The 17,106-nt window shown below is 33.1% G+C and overlaps 2 protein-coding genes across 3 annotated transcripts; both read right to left on the reverse strand.

The window, feature by feature from the left end:
• Positions 1-1,706: 1,706 nt before the first annotated feature.
• LOC25479874 (7-deoxyloganetin glucosyltransferase) lies at positions 1,707-4,894 on the reverse strand. Its single transcript, XM_013587695.3, has 2 exons — positions 4,305-4,894; positions 1,707-2,857 (listed from the first exon to the last, which is right to left on the reverse strand). Exons 1-2 carry the CDS (start codon positions 4,819-4,821, stop codon positions 1,935-1,937), a joined length of 1,440 nt encoding a protein of 479 aa, XP_013443149.1. The 5' UTR covers positions 4,822-4,894; the 3' UTR covers positions 1,707-1,934.
• A 3,430-nt stretch (positions 4,895-8,324) lies between these two features.
• Positions 8,325-13,449, reverse strand: LOC25479873 (microtubule-associated protein RP/EB family member 1B). 2 transcript variants are annotated; one of them, XM_013587694.3, is made up of 8 exons: positions 13,017-13,449; positions 11,872-11,940; positions 11,692-11,778; positions 10,318-10,424; positions 9,942-10,078; positions 9,786-9,862; positions 9,325-9,438; positions 8,325-8,695 (listed from the first exon to the last, which is right to left on the reverse strand). In XM_013587694.3, exons 1-8 carry the CDS (start codon positions 13,122-13,124, stop codon positions 8,570-8,572), a joined length of 825 nt encoding a protein of 274 aa, XP_013443148.1. In that variant the 5' UTR covers positions 13,125-13,449; the 3' UTR covers positions 8,325-8,569. The 2 variants fall into 2 exon arrangements, with proteins under 2 accessions (XP_013443148.1, XP_024630449.1); XM_024774681.2 differs by lacking the exon at positions 13,017-13,449 and adding an exon at positions 12,779-12,884.
• Between the last annotated feature and the right edge of the window lie 3,657 nt (positions 13,450-17,106).

Below are 17,106 nucleotides of genomic sequence, written 5' to 3' on the forward strand. Positions count from 1 at the left end.
GTTATGTGAAAAAATGGATGATAGGCTGAAGGTGTATAAATTACAAAGGGGTTTGTATGGCGTTAAACCAGCACCACAAGTACGGTACAACTATTAATCCTTAATAGGGACGTCAGATAATCCATAATTCTTAACCGCCAAACAAAAACCATTAATCAACCGGTTAGAATGGATTGTCCTATCATATTTCTCACTTTCATCCATGATGTCGTTGAAATCATCAAAAATGTACCAAGGGTGAGTGGACGATTGGGACAACCACCGAAGGAAGTCCCAAGCAGCATGTCTCCTACCCCATTAGGATAACCATAATAACTTGTCAGCCTTTAAATACCTTTTTCCATCATCTAATATATCAAAAGTAATATGATCGTTTGAATAATCTACAATCTGACGTTTAATAAAAGAGTCCCAATAAAGATCTAAACCACCACCTCTGCCAAAACGATCAACACAAAAACAAGAATCCAAACCAAAAATGTAGCGAAATTCCTTAATTTTATTCCAGTGAACAAATATCTCACTTAAGAAAAGGATATACATATTGTAGTACCAAGCGAGATATTTAAGATTAGGAACTACACTTGGGTTACCCAATCCGCAACATTCTAACTAATAACACTAATCCCCTGAAAGAAGAAAAACCATATTCCTAAAACGGAGAATCCAAGCAAAACCAGTGGTTGTCTTGCTTACTTTCCAAAACATAAGTAAGACCTTGTTATCATCTAACTTAACTTCCAATGGTATTTGTAGCAAATATGAAACCAGCAATCACTCAAGGTCTTTAAAACCGCGGTAATAACACAAAGGTATCAAAGTTTTATGAAACAATGGAATAAAGGTCGCGCATGGAATAACTCAAGAAAGAGTGATGGGCGAACATGAATTTACAATCACACGATAACACACTCATAAGGGAGGCAGCAACTCGTAACCTTAGGAGAGAAATCGCATCTGATCACGTATTTATTTATTTATTTATTTGTTTTCTTCATGTAAAAAAATCATAAGAATCTCTAGGTCAATGTTGTTATTGCTTTATATTTAAGATTTACTAAGATGTGTGATATTTTAATCAAGTAGATTTACTAAGGAGATGCATTTTAGAAATTTAGATCTCTTCTTAGCTTCGACCCATGACCTTCAAACAAAGATTATAAGCATAAAAATAAATACTAAATTTCTAGGTAGACTTGCATGCACATAGTGGCTCCTCCATGCTCAGCAGCCACTTATACACAATTCATACATTAAGGAGGCAAAACACAAAGGCATCCACAACTTATGGCAACACAAACAAAGAACTCTCTCTTAAAAGGCAACTAATTAACTTACTTGGCCACCAAATCAAATTATTAATAATGGTGAGAAATGATCATTTAGTGTCCGTTTGGAAACCAAATCAAATCTACAATAATTTCAAGAAGTTAATATTTCTAGTTTCACTATAAACTTGGATTGCCACGGTGATTTTAGCTAAACGTGGAATTTCCTCCGTCAAAGTAAACACATACGAAAAGTGTTCAAAGTCATATTTCATTGTCTAAATTTGATCTAAAATTTGTTTCCCGACATAAATATCTAAATATGTCTACCGTATCAAACACCGCCAATTGTGCTAAAATCAATTTTTTTTAGCATAAACAATTTCAAGAAAAATAATTTGCTAATAAATAAATTAAAATTAATTTATCAAAGTTAAATTCATCGAGAACCTCGTAATAGTATATACTTATTATTCTTCTTCAAAAAAAAGTATACTTATTATTCAATATTAATAAGCAGAAAAACCACAAGCACTAAAAATTTGGACTTTTCTCACAAGAAAACATCACCAAAGTTTTTACCAAACAACTTTAACTTTATTTCAAAAGTTTTTATTTTTTTATTTAATCTGAAAAAGCACAAACTATGAAAAATTTGAACCTTTCTCACAAAAGTACATCACGAAAGAGGTTCTCCAGATTCATAAAGGATGATCCATGTGGACCAGAAGCAGCATTGTGTGCCAATTTCTTCCATTGCAAAGCTTTTGCTTTCATCTCTTTACCCTTTTCACCATCCAACAACTCCTTCACAAGGCTCTCAATTTTGTCCCTCTTAGCATCTTCAATCTCCAAACCAATCTCCCACTCATTACAACAAAACCTACAATTAGTTTGTTGCTCCGCAAAGAACGGCCAACATATCATTGGAACACCGGCACACACACTCTCCAACGTCGAATTCCAACCACTATGTGTCAAGAATCCTCCTATAGCGGAATGAGCCAACACTTCCCCTTGTAGACACCAACTTGACAACAATCCTCTATCTTTCGTCTCTTCCAAAAACTCTAGAGGTAGAACAGCATTTTCACCGGCTACAAGATCCGGCCTTATGACCCACAAAAACGGTTTTTTACTGTTACTTAACCCCCAAGCAAACTCAATCATTTGTTCTTTTGTCATAACAGTGACGCTACCAAAATTGACATAAACAACAGTGTTTGGTTCTTTGTTGTTTAGCCATTTCAAACACTTTGAATCTTCTTTCCAAAGGTTGGACCCTATTGAGTTCAATTCTTCATTGGTCACATCTTTCAAGAGTAAATTTAAGGGGCCAATGGAATAGATAGGAGGAAAAATTGAAGAGAATGCTTCCAAAACATCATGCTCTAAAGCATCAAATGTGTTCAAAATTATAGCAGATGCTTTTTGAGCTCTTTGGCACTCTCTTGACATGAACTCAATCATTGGATCATTTGGGTCTGTGGTTCTTATGAAGCTTGGAAGATCTTTCAATCGAATTTCTTTTATGCCTGGCACCCAATCTATTGGAGTCTCTAGATACCCATTTGTCATGTCACTCCAGTCTGCATGTAACACAAAAATTACTTCATAATTAGTTGGTGAAAATCAAATCGAAAATTTTATAGGGGTAAAAACCGGAAATGGCATATATTATAGGGGTGAAAAACACTATTAACCCTTGTTTAAAAGATGCACCCCATGAAAATATTTGAAGTGTTGGTGATTGTTTTAGCTTATTAGTTTTAAAAAATGAGGTGTTAAATTGATTGTGACCATCCAATTTGATCAACTCATGATTTTGACCATTAATTTGATGACTAATTTGACATTAACAAACTTGATCTAAATTTTATTTTACAAACTCAGCAATTACACTTGAAAAGCAAGATCGTTGTGTTTTTGTTTTGTTTCGAAGATCCTAGCACAATACTTACACGCATCAAGTGGAGAAAGAATTACGCCTTCGAACCCGTGCTCTAACATATCAAATGTTGTTGTATCCTTTACCATAAAAATTGTACTTACGAGACAACAAAATCATTATTTGAAGTTTAACGTCCCTACAACCAACACCACAAATTAGTGTGATCGAGGATGTATATCATTTCAACGTTTTTTATCACATTAAAATGATTCAGCTAGCATTAAGGATTATAGTCTGATCAACTATGTAAAATGGTTAAATACTCCCTCCGTTTCTATATGTAAGCACCCTTTGCCTCTAATAATTTTAGTTCTTATAATTTTTTTTTTGAAGGAAGTTCTTATAAAATTTCAAACTTTAAATTTTAGCTTTTATATAAAAATTCTTCAACTTTAATTTCTAAAATACTTTTGTTAACACGATTTCAAGTCTCAACATATAGTAACAAAAGTCCATGTGGCACTTCCCATATTAACATTTTTAACGAAACAGTATTTCTTATTTATTAATAGATGTTTATACTATAATTTATTTATGGAGTATTTATAATTGAAACAACTTTTCTTTTTGACTCAATAAATGATATTTATTAAATATTGTGATTTAGTGTTTTTAAGATAAAAAAAAAATATTCATTTGGTCAAATAAGAAATAAAAAAGATTCCAAATTTCCTAAATCAAATGCAAGAATGTGGTGAACACTAAACAAATCCAATGCCTTCAAATTGTACACCCTCCGATCACTATTATAAAACAAAAATTTACATTTTAAATTTATTCAATTAATGATGTATATGATCTTTATTATAGATCACATACATCATTTAATGAAAGAATCTAAAATGTTGATTTTTGCTTATAATAATGATCGAAGAGTGTACATGATGGTCCATTAAGTGATGCAACTTGATCGCAATGAAATAAATTTTGGGTCCATTTAATGTATGGGCACTAGAATCAAAGATATTTTTTTATTTTTTTGACAAAAGTCAATGAATTTTTTTATGTAGAGGCTAAGAAATGAGACAAAATATTGTAGGAACAGAAAATGAGACAATTCATCTATCCAAACAAAAATAATTTACCTTTGAGTGGTGTTAAGCCCTTTTCCATAAGTTGGCGATATTGTGCATAGCACATGAAACCACATGCACTAGTTGTCCAAAAAAGGACTTGTGGGATGTTAAGTTCTTGAGCAGCATCCAAAGTAAAGCTCATAACACCATCAGAAACAATGCAAGTTACTGGAGGAGTGTCTAAAGCATCGTTGAGTTTTGAAAGAAGATTCTTAAAATGAGGTAAACAAGTTTTTCTTGTGGATTCACACAAGGAAGGAATATCTTGTGTCGAATCGACATTGGACTCCGGAAGACCATCAGGGATTGTTTCGAAGCGAAAAGTTGGTAGACCGTTGAGAGAATCAGGACCTCTAGCTTTGAGATGACGTTTGTGATTGTATTCTGTGTTAACAAAGGTGACATGAAAACCACCTTTGAAATGAAGAAGTTTTGCTATGTTCAGCATTGGGTTTATGTGACCTTGTGCTGGATATGGGACACACACAACATGAGGAACATTCTTTGTTGTGCCTAAAGAACACATTTTTTCAACCCCGAATTGATTTCTTCTTTCAAAGAATCTTGTGAAAGAAAGAACTCAAAGGTGATGTGAGTTTGTTTTCCACAACACTAGGTATTTTATAGGTGAAATTGGACATTGACCTTTCTTATTTTCTAATTTTTTTTAATTAAAATTACAAATAAATAATAAATTCTACATGTTTTTTCTTCATATTTTATCATGATAAACATTAATCCTTTTGACGAGGTTAAAAAGTTGTTGACCATACAATATAATAAAGTGTAAACTGTGTTCAAAATATGTTTTTATTATATCATTTTTTTTCAATAGTAATCATGTTTCTCGTTCATTTAATTATTAATAAAAAAAATTACTCCTTTACATTATACATTTTTTGTATAATCCATGAAAACACAACTCATTGATAAGAACTTTACTTTATAACCGCAATGGATATGGTCCAAATCAGATTTGGGCATTAGTGCATTTTAGATGAATGAGAATTATTGATGAATGATTAAAATAAAAATGTTAACGAGGCACTCTTTAAGTACCAAAAGTGGTAATATTTTATGAAAGTTTGTGCATTTATTATATTGGAAATTAAAGTTTTTATTTTTTTTTAAGAATAATTTCTTCATTAGGAATGCTTAAAGGGTACCTAGGGCACTCATTAACAAGACCCTAAAATAATTTATTTATAGGAGTGAAATTATTGATTAAGAGAGAGATAGAAACAATGTCATCAATGTCACAAAAAAGTTAGTGTCATCCAAGTGCAATCCAATTTCAATCTCATTTAAAAGAGTTATAAAAATGACAATTGATGTTATAATTATTAATTAATAATTAATTCCTCTTCTCAAATTTAAATAATACGTAGATTATATTACTTTTTGACCGTTTGTGATATCTTTGTCATTTGATATGGTTGACGATGAATTATTTCGTTCGAATGAGTCTTTATTGCTTGTTGTCGTTGGTTGCAGGAGGTTGATGGTAAGTAGCCAAATTGTTGTATTGACGGTAAGTTCATTTGTCAACCTTTAGACCTCTCTGGTTGGTGCTCGCAAATGTCCACACATCATCTTTTTTTACATTTTGGTTTTAAGCCCGTATATGGGTTCATTGGATTGTGCTCGTGATGGATGTTATTTGTTAGGATAGAGTTAGGTTGGTTTATATGTATGTATTGTATGTTAGGGTTCATTTGATTGTGTTAATTTATATGTATCTATTATCGGTTAGGACTGGCGTGCATTTTTCTGTGGCTTTATTGTGTGAGGTTTATGTCCTTGATTATTTTTTGTTTTTTAACGTATGCTTTTATCAATTTACTTTTTCCTTTGCTTAAAAAAACTATCAATTCAAGATGTATATTAAAAAAATTGTGGAAGAGATTTTTATTTTTTTTTTTACTGCCAAAGAAAATTATTATTAATTAATATGGTATTTTATAATTATTTGCGATTCATTGTTCCTTCAAGTTAAGAGGTCAAACTTGTAACTCATATCTCCTGGAAAGGAAATAGGTGTGCAGACAAATTGGCTTCAAAAGGTTTAGGTCTAATTAGTTGTATGTTTGGATATATGTCTAATTATATTAGTTGTATGTTTGTTCATGATAGGCTAGGGATGCCCAACTTTAGGGTGTCTAATGCCTAGGAGGTTTAAGTCTTTGTCCCCCTCCTTTTCTTTTGTTTGTTCTCTTTGGCTTTTATATATAATATTTTGAGGTAGTGCCACTTTGCTCCTCCTCCTTTTAGTTTAAAAATAAATAATAATAATTAAGAGGTCAAACTCTTTACCACTGAGTTGAAATATTAAAAAAAAATTGACTAAATTAAAAGTATGATTTTATAGATAATTTTATTTTTTCATTTATTTTTATATTTTTATTTCAAATTATTTTTTATATTACGTATTATATAATGAGTAAAAAAAAATTAGGAGTTTGGCTAGTTTGTATATGTTGATTGTTAATAAAATGAAATAAGTTAATAGCTATTTAAAAAATAAATAAAATTGGTCTTAATTAGTTTGTATAGTTGATTTTAAAATAAGTTAAGGCACAAATGGTTGTATATTTTTATAATTAGTTTGGTATTATAATAGCTATTAAAAAAATATTTTGGTCCCTTAATCTATTAATGATTAATTAGTTTCATTTTTGTTGTTATATTATATTTTTGTCCCTTCACTTATTAATAGCTATTTTAATAATTAATTCCACATTTATAATTATAGCTATTTTAATGTTTTGGTCCCTTAACCTATTTTAATATTTTTTGTCTTAATTAGTTTGTATATGTTGATTTTAAAGTTAAGAGACCAAAGCAATTAATTAAGAGTTTGACCAGTTTATATATTTTGGCCTTAATTTGGGCTTAAGTATCACTTTGATATTAATTATTAAAATCAATCAATTTAATCCCTTAGTTTATTTTCAAAGTTAAAGTTTAATCGTTTAACTTTAAAATATGTCAATTTGTTCTCTTAACCCAACTTGGTCCTTTTAACTTATATAAGTTAATGCGACTTGATCTCTCAATAGATAGATATGATAGTGTATTTTCACAAGTTAAGAGACAAATTGACTTGTTTTAAAGTTAAGGCGACTTTGTTTTAAAGTTAAACAATCAAAACTTTTAAAATAAATTAATAGATCAAGGTGGAGAATGTTGTATATTGGCTTCAAATTTTGTGGTTTGGAAGAATAGAGAAATCGTGACACGATTTCATCAACGTGTCACGATTTCCAGGCAGGGAGCATGGTTTGCAGGGTGCTCAATCATGCACGATTTTGGGAAAACGTGACACGATTTTGACAACTGAAGACTGCTATATAAGTGTTCTTGTGCAGATTTTGAAGGATAGCTTGAAGTGAGAGAAACTTGGATTACAAAGGAGGTAACTTTAGGGTTGAGTGTCTTTGTAGTGAGGATCTCTTGGGTTGGGAAACATTGTAAACACTTTGGGTAGTGAGATTTCACCATTGGAAGGATCAAAAACTTCCTTTTGTGTTTTTCTCTTAGAATTCATATTGTGGGAGTGGGAGACACAAAATGGGTAGAAATTAGGTCTTGCTCTTGTGTAAGCTTTTAAGCTAATTTCTTGTAACTCTTTGTAACACTTTCATCATGGTGGATTGGAGAGCCGCTCTCTCCCCCAGATTAGGTCATATTGGACTGAACTGGGTCAACAATCTAGATGTGTTTGTTCTTTTCTTTCATTGCTTATCTTTGTGCTTTGGTTATGCTTGTGATGTTGCTCTACACTTAGATCTAGGTCTGTTTTATTGTTGTTGCTTGGAGACACTTTACACATTGATTACCACTTCCTTTGCTCTACACATCTTTGTTTTTCATTGGTGTGATTTTTACCGGAATTCACAACATAAGCTTATAAGGTCAGGCTTAAGCCTTGTAATATCTAGTTCAGACTAGTCTATTTTCATCCCTATCTAACCAAACAGGACGTAATTATTTGAAAGTAACTTTTGATTTGAAACAACAAAGACAGACTGATACATCTAAAATACAATTAGCTATTTTCAAAAGCAATGTTCAAGAAAAAAGTTCTTCAAATATATCCATTGATTATCCATCCAAGCTTACAAGTAGAAAAACAGTTAAATCTATGTAATTAAATGACACTTTCTGGCCATTGGATGGGAACGATTTCCAGTCTCTCTCATCGCAGATGGCACTACGCTTGTTTAACAAAGACACTGGAAAATCTCTTATGAATACCAGTCAGGAATGAGAAATCATGCGTCAGTTTCTGGTTGATCTTCAACATCATCCAATGTTTGATTAATGTAAGCCTGAGCTTCCTCTAATGCTGACTCTTTTGCATCAGCAGCATACAAAATCTTCTTAATTGCTACCGATATCTGCAAAAAGTAACATGTTACACATGAATTGATTTATTCAATTTATTTTAAACAACACTTCTAAGAGTAATACATAACAGCCCCATATGTTCTAAATTAATATATGATCAACTACATGATTGAACCTATTGGATTATCAACACATGCATGGATTCTTCACACATTATCAAGCTGGATCGGACCAAAGCAAGCATATACAATTTCAAGAAACGCAGGGGATTACAATCTACATCATATTTAAAGAGAAACACCAAATTGTTGGATGTAGAGATAGAAAACACAGGTTAGTAGTATTCCAAACCATACAGAGAGTCATTTCTCCTTGACTAAAGAAATATAATAATTTACAACTCAAGGGTAAACCTAACTCGTGAATGATATAAAGCAACTAAGAATATACATGTCATTGCCAGAACAAAATATTTTTCAAATCAAACACTCCAGATGATTGCAAGTATTAGGGAATTTAGGTAAAAGAAAGTAATTAATTAAAGCATATGAAAGTAAAATATTATGTATTTGATGAAGCACATAGAAGTAGACATGATCACGGGCAAGGAAAGAAACCTCTCATTTTTTAAAAGTAAAAGTAAATTAACAACACTGCAAGCCTTTGCTGGAATTCTTACAGGTTCATTCTCCAGTTCTGATGTCTGGCATAGAATTTCTATATCCCGTAGTTTTGAAAAGTAAAAGTCTCTTTCTTTTTCCAAGAGATCCACCGAGATTTTGAGGTCAGTAACCTGTGAAACAAAAAGCAAAGTAACAATGAACAAAAAAAAGGTAAATAATTTTTTTATTAAATTATTAAGTGAAAACTTAAAACTGAGATATACAAGAACTAATAGATTGGTAGGAAATTGAGATTGAGACATTGAAAACACAGGCATGTATATGCCAGCAGGCTACCATCAGGAATATCATTGATGTCAACCTATTACATACATCTAACTATTTTATTACTTTCTGTCAATGTCCATGGGCTTCTTTGGCTATGTACTATATTTTCAGTTGGACTTCAATGCTGAAAGGAGGTTTATCTTTCATGCGATTTTGATAATAGTAGCAAACCTAATTTTTGAAGTTGTACCTGCTTGGACAAGGCCTGAATCTCTGCTGACGAATTAGTCCCATCCGATCCTCCACTTGACCTCGATATCTTAGGTCCTACACTCAAAAGTACATTAATTAAAAACAGAAAAAAGTAAAGGGAGAGAATAAGTAGAGTAAAATGAAATAAGCCAACCTGAGTTTCTATTTGGACTTAGTTCGCCTGAACCAGTATTATTCGTAGTGTTTGATTGAAGTGACTTTGAGCTCCTTAAACTCTTAACATTTCGATCCTTTCCACCCTTAATCCTACGCTCCACGGGATTATAGTTCCTAAAGGGAAAATAAAAAGGGTGTTATATCAAATATATGCATAACATGAGAACAAATATACATGGCATAGATTTGCATATTCAAGTATTAATGAAAATATGCATTGGATATAGATCGTTCAAGCAATTACATCAAAATAGCAATGATTTAATTAAGTATTCTTACAAAATTTCTTATAAAAAACAACAGTAATCAAAGTTGATTAAATGATAGGAAGGAACAGAGAGCAAGTAGCATACTCATTCATAATGCCACCATTAACAGAATCACAGTAACGTTTCAGCCATTGTAGGAACTCCAAGTTGTCCAAAGGTCGGCCCTTAACAAGCCTGTTGACTTCAATATGCTGCCGCATGGTAATCAAATTAGCTCAAGTACTCAACAAATGCAAACATCAACTATAGGTTGTACTAAAGCATTTTCATATACAAGTTTTTGTTCTCAAGTAAAGTTATAACCCGAAAATAAATTACTTTTAATTCAAGAAGAATTTTCACATCCTGGCATAAAAGACTTGCAATTGATGAAGGTAGGATAGCATGTCCCAAAAATAAAAATGAATCTAGTATTGAACATCAAATCAAGAACACACCACAACCTTGTAATCCATCAAATCTTTTACGCAGGGTTAACCACCCTTCCTAAGGGTCTGTTTGGGAATTTGGAGGGGAGGGGAGTGTTTTGGCAGTCGGAAATATAGGGGAAAAAAAAGGAGAATTTTGGGGAAAAAAGTAACAGATTGAATTTGAAGAGTTCATATAAACCCTCCAAAATCATCCTCCAATACAATTTTGGAGTTCCCTCAAATTAGGAGGATTTTGTATTATGAAGAAAAATAAACCCCCGAAAGCCCTTTTCTCTCAAAGTCATCTATTTCTTCCACTTGCTCCTTCCTTTTTTTCCAAAGCCCTCCCCTCCCTTACCCTCCAAACTCACAAAGAAAGCCTATAGAAATAACCCTAAAAAACTGCAGTCCACCAGTGACAAAAACATAAAGATATATAATTGGGGAAGAGTAAAAGGGCAAGGAAACATAAATAATCTCCTTAAATATTGAAATGTACATGAACAAAGGGGCTTTGGATAAACAACTTAAATGAATGTGTATTCCGTAAACGCTTAAAACACTTATCATACAATAAATTGTCCATAATCGAAGAGTTTATGGGTTAAGCGTTTATTCATCATACAAAAGCTTATGTATGAGTTGTTTCTACAATCAAATAGTTTATGGGGATAAACTCATAAGCTCTGTAAAAGCTGTTTCCATATGCTTCTACAATTACATGGTTTACGGCGATAAACTCTGCGTATGCTTTGTACAAGTTGTTTCCATATGCTATCTTAGGGAGCACAAGAAAATAAGCTCAAAACAACTTATTAGGAATATTATAGGCTATTTTTTAAGCTCTTCCAAACATCAATATAAGTGCATATGTCATAAGATAAGCCCAAATGCATGTATGGAACCAAGTTAACAAATTAACCATGATTAGCATTTCTAGATCCTGATAAAGATACTATTTCATATATGCTAAGATATCATTGTTTACATATGTTTACATCAACTCTCCAAGTGTCCTGCTTAAAATTTAGAGGGAAAAAACAAATACCTTTGCAATTTTCAGCTTGTTGAACACATCCTGTAGAACTTTATAGTTTTGAATCATATCATACTCTGACTTTGCATCAAAATTCACCTAAAATGAACACCAAATTTCCAAATTATTTGTAACGTAAATGAAATATCAGAAGAGGGAGAAACGAAAGTAAGAGCAAAGTTGTGTTGCTACCTTGTGCATCGGCACAACCCCTGGATACGTCATGTCCAACATCTGGCATTGCACAGCACCAGATGCAGCCTAGCAATGAATGAACACAGGGCATAAAAATGGTGAGAACAAGTATATACTTTCATTAACTGATAAGCTTTGAAATCATTATTGTGCCCTTTTAGAAAACAAATTAACCTACAAATTAATACAAAAACAATGGTAGCTTCACTCTGTGACTCTGTGTCGATGCTCAAACTTTAGCATATCATTAACAATAACAGCTGGAAATATAGTTATCTAACATCCTTAACTATCCAAATTGTCTCAAAAACGTGTTTATTCGAGATACTTTCTACCGCTAACGGAAAAAATAATGACTTCCAAGACAATTTTTACCGAAATAAGAGATGGCTTTCTTCCACAACAATCAATTTCGAGAGAATAGTCACAAGCATGCTAAGTATTGGATTCAACAAAAAATTGTACCTGAATCAGTCACAAGTACATATATGAATGTATTGATTTTACGTCTTAAGCTGAACTAAAACAGCGTGGATTTGTCTTAGTTGGGTTGTAAAAACGCGTTTTTAGCTGCCATATGCATACACTGCTTTGATTAATTAATTTAAAGACCAGATTGAATAAAATTCAAAATAATAACTTGAAAAATAATGCAAGTGCCAGAAACATATATAAGCTTTTTTCACATAAACCCTGAATCAGTATCATTGAATATTAATTTCTTCACATGTCCACAATGTGAACACCCAAAAATCAACATGCAGATCAAATGATTCACATTCAATCAACATTTCAACAATAAAACTTTTTTTCTTTGAAACTCGGTATCCAGCTCAAGGACCAGCTAGTGCAACAATCCCGCCCTCCAATAGCGGGCGGGCTTAATTGAAACTAGAGCAAATACCTCTATGGACCGGCCCAAAACATGAATTGTTAGCATCGAGAGGGTTCGAACCTGAGACCTGGAGAGGAGCAGACTCCGAGGTCACAAGCCTCCACCACGAAGTCAATAAAACATAATTAATCATTTAGAGTTTCAACAAAATCACAATGTCATCATGATTTTGCGTCAATTAAAACATGCACATTTTCTCATTGAACAAAAGAAATGAGGGGGAGGTGTGAAAAGCAATGTTGATTACCTCTTCAATGCGAGAGAGATTAAGTTGAAGACGTTTATTGATCCAACTCAGAATCTCATTTCTACCGACAAAATATGCGCTATCCATTATCCCTATACTCGTCGCCATTTTTCTCTTTCTCTTTCTCTTTCTCAGCACAAACCCAAAAACACAAACAACAATACAAGAGTTTTTTTTTATTCTCTCTTTCTTTTTGATGATTTTTAATAATAAAGAAAAAAAGGGGTGAAGGAAGATTTAAGGGGAGAAATTTCAGGGGAGGGGTTTGAGAAGTTTAAAACAAAACAAAAAATGGATATTGGTTTTTTGTTTTATTTTTATTTTAGGGAAAAATGTGTAACGGAAGGGAATTAAATGGATGGTGAAGAGAGGAAAGGTGAGAGAAAGGGAAACGGAAAATCCAAAAAGGACATAACAGCCCAAACGCAAACGAAACCGTACCTTTGATGCTAACAAGTAATAACCTTTGATGTATTACTCGAGGAAACAAAATAAATTAAATTTTGTATTAAAAAAGCATTTTTTTTTAAGTTTGATTACATAAATTTCTACATATTTGTATTATATTTGTCTCTTTACTAATGTCGTTGTATAGATATTTGTTAACATTTCTTTAATCCAACTAGGGTTGCAAAGATATTTGTTAACATTTCCGTCATCCCATAAAATTTGAAAAAGTAATCTCGACAATTTTATTTTATTTTATTACAAAGCTAAAAAAGAGAAAGAAGGAAAAGACAACAGGAAAATGAAAAAGCCTTGAGCTCTAGGGAAGATAACTCCCATGGCGTCGTTCTTTATCAACGGGAGAAGGTCGTTTGGAGAAGTATCATGAATAGAAAACTCTTCATTCGATGTGGCACCGAGCTTAGCTAGAAAATCAGCACATTGGTTCCCTTCTCTGAGCCAATGGAGGATGGATGAATTCCTTGTGGATAAGAGATCCTTGATATCTTGAATTAATACAGCATAGGCGTGATAGATGGAGGCATGCTCATTAAGGAGTTTAATGGAGAGCATGGAATCCGAGTAACAAACCATTTCGTCAATACCTGAATTTATGGCCAGAAGAAGACCACGGTGGATTGCTGCAAGCTCGGCTAACAAAATGTCAGAAGTTGTTGCAAGATAACCGGAGAAACATGTGATGAATAAACCTACAGAAATCCGGATGATTCCACCAAAACCAGCTCGAATAGGAGTTCCCAAGCAGCTACCATCCACATTGAGCACAAAACAGTTATAGTTAATGCTATTCCAGCGAACCATGCGGTCAAGATGGGGGATGGCTTCAGAATGCAGTGCGGTTTTGATCGTTGCTGTAACACCCCGTTTTCCCAACTTGAATTTTTTTGCATAAATCAGAGTAAAACAACTAAACAAGATGCTACACTTCTTTCAAATATGAATATAGTAAAATTACTATTTATTTCAATTATCATATGTCATCAAATTAAATCTCATTGCAGCGGAAAACAACTAAGTTCAACATCATGTTGGCACAACGACCTCAGCTTAAACAACTTAATTAAAATCCAATTTAAACAAAACTTCAACATAAAATCATGATAAATACGTAACACATGGAAAACAAGCAAATCTCCATCCCGTTACGTATCAGAGCGACCCTAAGACAACGACCCGTGAGAGAGTCATCTCACTTCAACACCTATTCTTGATTTCCTGCAAGTTACCCAATTGTAAAGGCAACATTTCCAAGCAGAAGGGGTGAGATTTCACATTCAATAATAATAAGCATATAATTCATCAAATGCATTTAACAACTTCAACTTCATCAATTAAAAACATTAACTCTTCATATAATACTTCATTAAATCATCGATCAACTTCTAGTCATCATTACTATTATATTCATCACCTCATATACATTCATCATATAACAACATAATCATCACATCATAACATCATCATGTAACAACATAATCATCACATCATAAACATCATCTAATAACATCATATACTTCACATCATAAACATCATCATATAACAACATAAACAACAACGATTAATAAATATTAATACTTCACGTAGTTCTTCATTAACAACTCATTGATAAATTACAACTTAACGACAACGACAATGCGACTTCAACAACTTAAACTCGACAAATGCAACTTCAACTTCTTAATCATGCATGTGGTACCAATCAGGGCATCAAGCCCCCAACGTATTGAGCGTAAATAGGCTCACAGGGCATCAAGCCCTCAACATAAAGACCGTAAATAGGCTCACAGGGCATCAAGCCCTCAACTTACAGGGCATCAAGCCCTCAACATAATATGTATAAATATACATTACAGGGCATCAAGCCCTCAACTTAAATGAGTATGCATGGACTCAACGTCTTACAACTTAAACAACTTCAAAACCTAATTTCCAAATTCCCATAACTACAACCTACAACATGCTAAACTCAATTTCAGAATTATACAACTTAGAATTAGAGAAAGTTAGTCCCACCCTTACCTTAAATTAGATGATCGAACTCTACAAGATTGCTCCTCTTCTCACAAGATTATTCTCTTATCTGACTTCTCTCTTCTTTTGGTTTTCTCCTTTTTTCTCCAAAAACAGGTTTCACATAATCCTTGTTTTCTAATTCTAACTCTCTCCTTTTATATAAATCCTTAACCTACTTATTTTCTCTTATTTTCAAATCTGCCCTCCAAGTCTCAATATTCTATTCTAATATATATATATATATATATAACATATAATATTTTTATAACAAATAACAAAATATCTCTATAACAAATATATTTCTATAATATATATATTTCTTCACCAAATAACATATATATTTCTACACCAAATAACAAATATATTTCTACACCACATAACATATATATATATATATATATATATTTCCAAACCAAATAACAAATATATTTCTACACTACATAACATATATATTTCTACACCAAATAACATATATATTTTTGATAAATACCAACATATAACATAACAAAATATCACTCATCAAAATAAATCGACTAATTTATAAAAAGACATCTAAACTCGATAAAATAAATAAATAATAAAATAGGGCGTTACAGTTGCCACCGTGTTTTGAACATGGAAATTGATCCGAATGAGGGACCAAGATTCAGCACTAAGACACGTCTGATTTTTGTGTCTCCACGTCCACCAAAGACCGGCCAGGAAGATGGTAGAGCAAGCACCGGTGGCATGGCTTTTAATCCAGGTAGATGCGGTATCTTCAATATAGAACTCCTGAGCCGTGAAACCAATTATGTGGCAGATATTTTTAGAATGATTACAGTCATGAAGGCAGTGTAGCAGCGTCTCTTCTTCATTCACGCATCTAGAACAGGTGGCAGAGGCAGCAATATGTCAGTGGTGCAGCGGAGAAAGTGTGGGGACTGCGTTGTGACAAGCGAGCCAAACTAGCAACTTGAACTTTTCAAGAATTTTTAACCTTCATATCCAAGACCAAGAAACCATAGTTAGGGGATTGGTGGTTGGAACCGAGTTGCCAAGGAGTCAAGAGTAACCACTCTTAGTGGTATAAGCACCATTAATGTTTTCGTTCCAAATGAAAGTATCTTCGACCATTTCGTTAAATTTGATGTGGGTGTTGTTTATGTATTCAACAATGTTATGGGGAAGAGTAGTGTAGAGAGCCTGAGTGGGTTGTCCGTCATAAGTGAAGACGTCTCGAACCGTAAGCTGGAGGTCATGAAAATCAATGTGGGGACAAGAGAGTCAATGAGCCCATGGGTGCTCCAGTGATTGAACCAAAAAGAGGAGGATCCTGAACCTGCACGCCAAACATAACCATTGCAAAGGATATCTTTAGCCTTAATAATGGAGGACCAAGTGGGGGAGCTGTTGCTATTGGCGATGGCATGGAGGGTGTTTGGCCCCGATGTGTATTTATTGGAGAGAATGTTAACCCACAATTTGTTTGTTGATTGCACCATATTCCAAACAAGTTTCCGTAGCAGACTTGTGTTGGCATCTCTTGCTGTTTTGATACTCAGGCCGCCAACACTCTTTGGACTAGTGACTTTTTTCCAATTCACCAAGTGGATTCCTTTGTTATTTG

Source organism: Medicago truncatula, chromosome 3, assembly GCF_003473485.1.
Source record: "Medicago truncatula cultivar Jemalong A17 chromosome 3, MtrunA17r5.0-ANR, whole genome shotgun sequence".
Taxonomy (NCBI): Eukaryota; Viridiplantae; Streptophyta; class Magnoliopsida; order Fabales; family Fabaceae; genus Medicago; species Medicago truncatula.

Coding starts and splice junctions, on each gene's coding strand:
- LOC25479873 (XM_013587694.3), bottom strand. CDS start 13,124: ATGGCGACGAGTATAGGGATAATGGATAGCGCATATTTTGTCGGTAGA. Junction 9,439..9,785: donor TTCAGGCCTTGTCCAAGCAG/GTACAACTTCAA, acceptor TTTGTTTCACAG/GTTACTGACCTCAAAATCTC. Junction 8,696..9,324: donor CAGAACTGGAGAATGAACCT/GTAAGAATTCCA, acceptor TACTTTTTGCAG/ATATCGGTAGCAATTAAGAA.
- LOC25479874 (XM_013587695.3), bottom strand. CDS start 4,821: ATGTGTTCTTTAGGCACAACAAAGAATGTTCCTCATGTTGTGTGTGTC. Junction 2,858..4,304: donor GGGCTTAACACCACTCAAAG/GTAAATTATTTT, acceptor TGTTACATGCAG/ACTGGAGTGACATGACAAAT.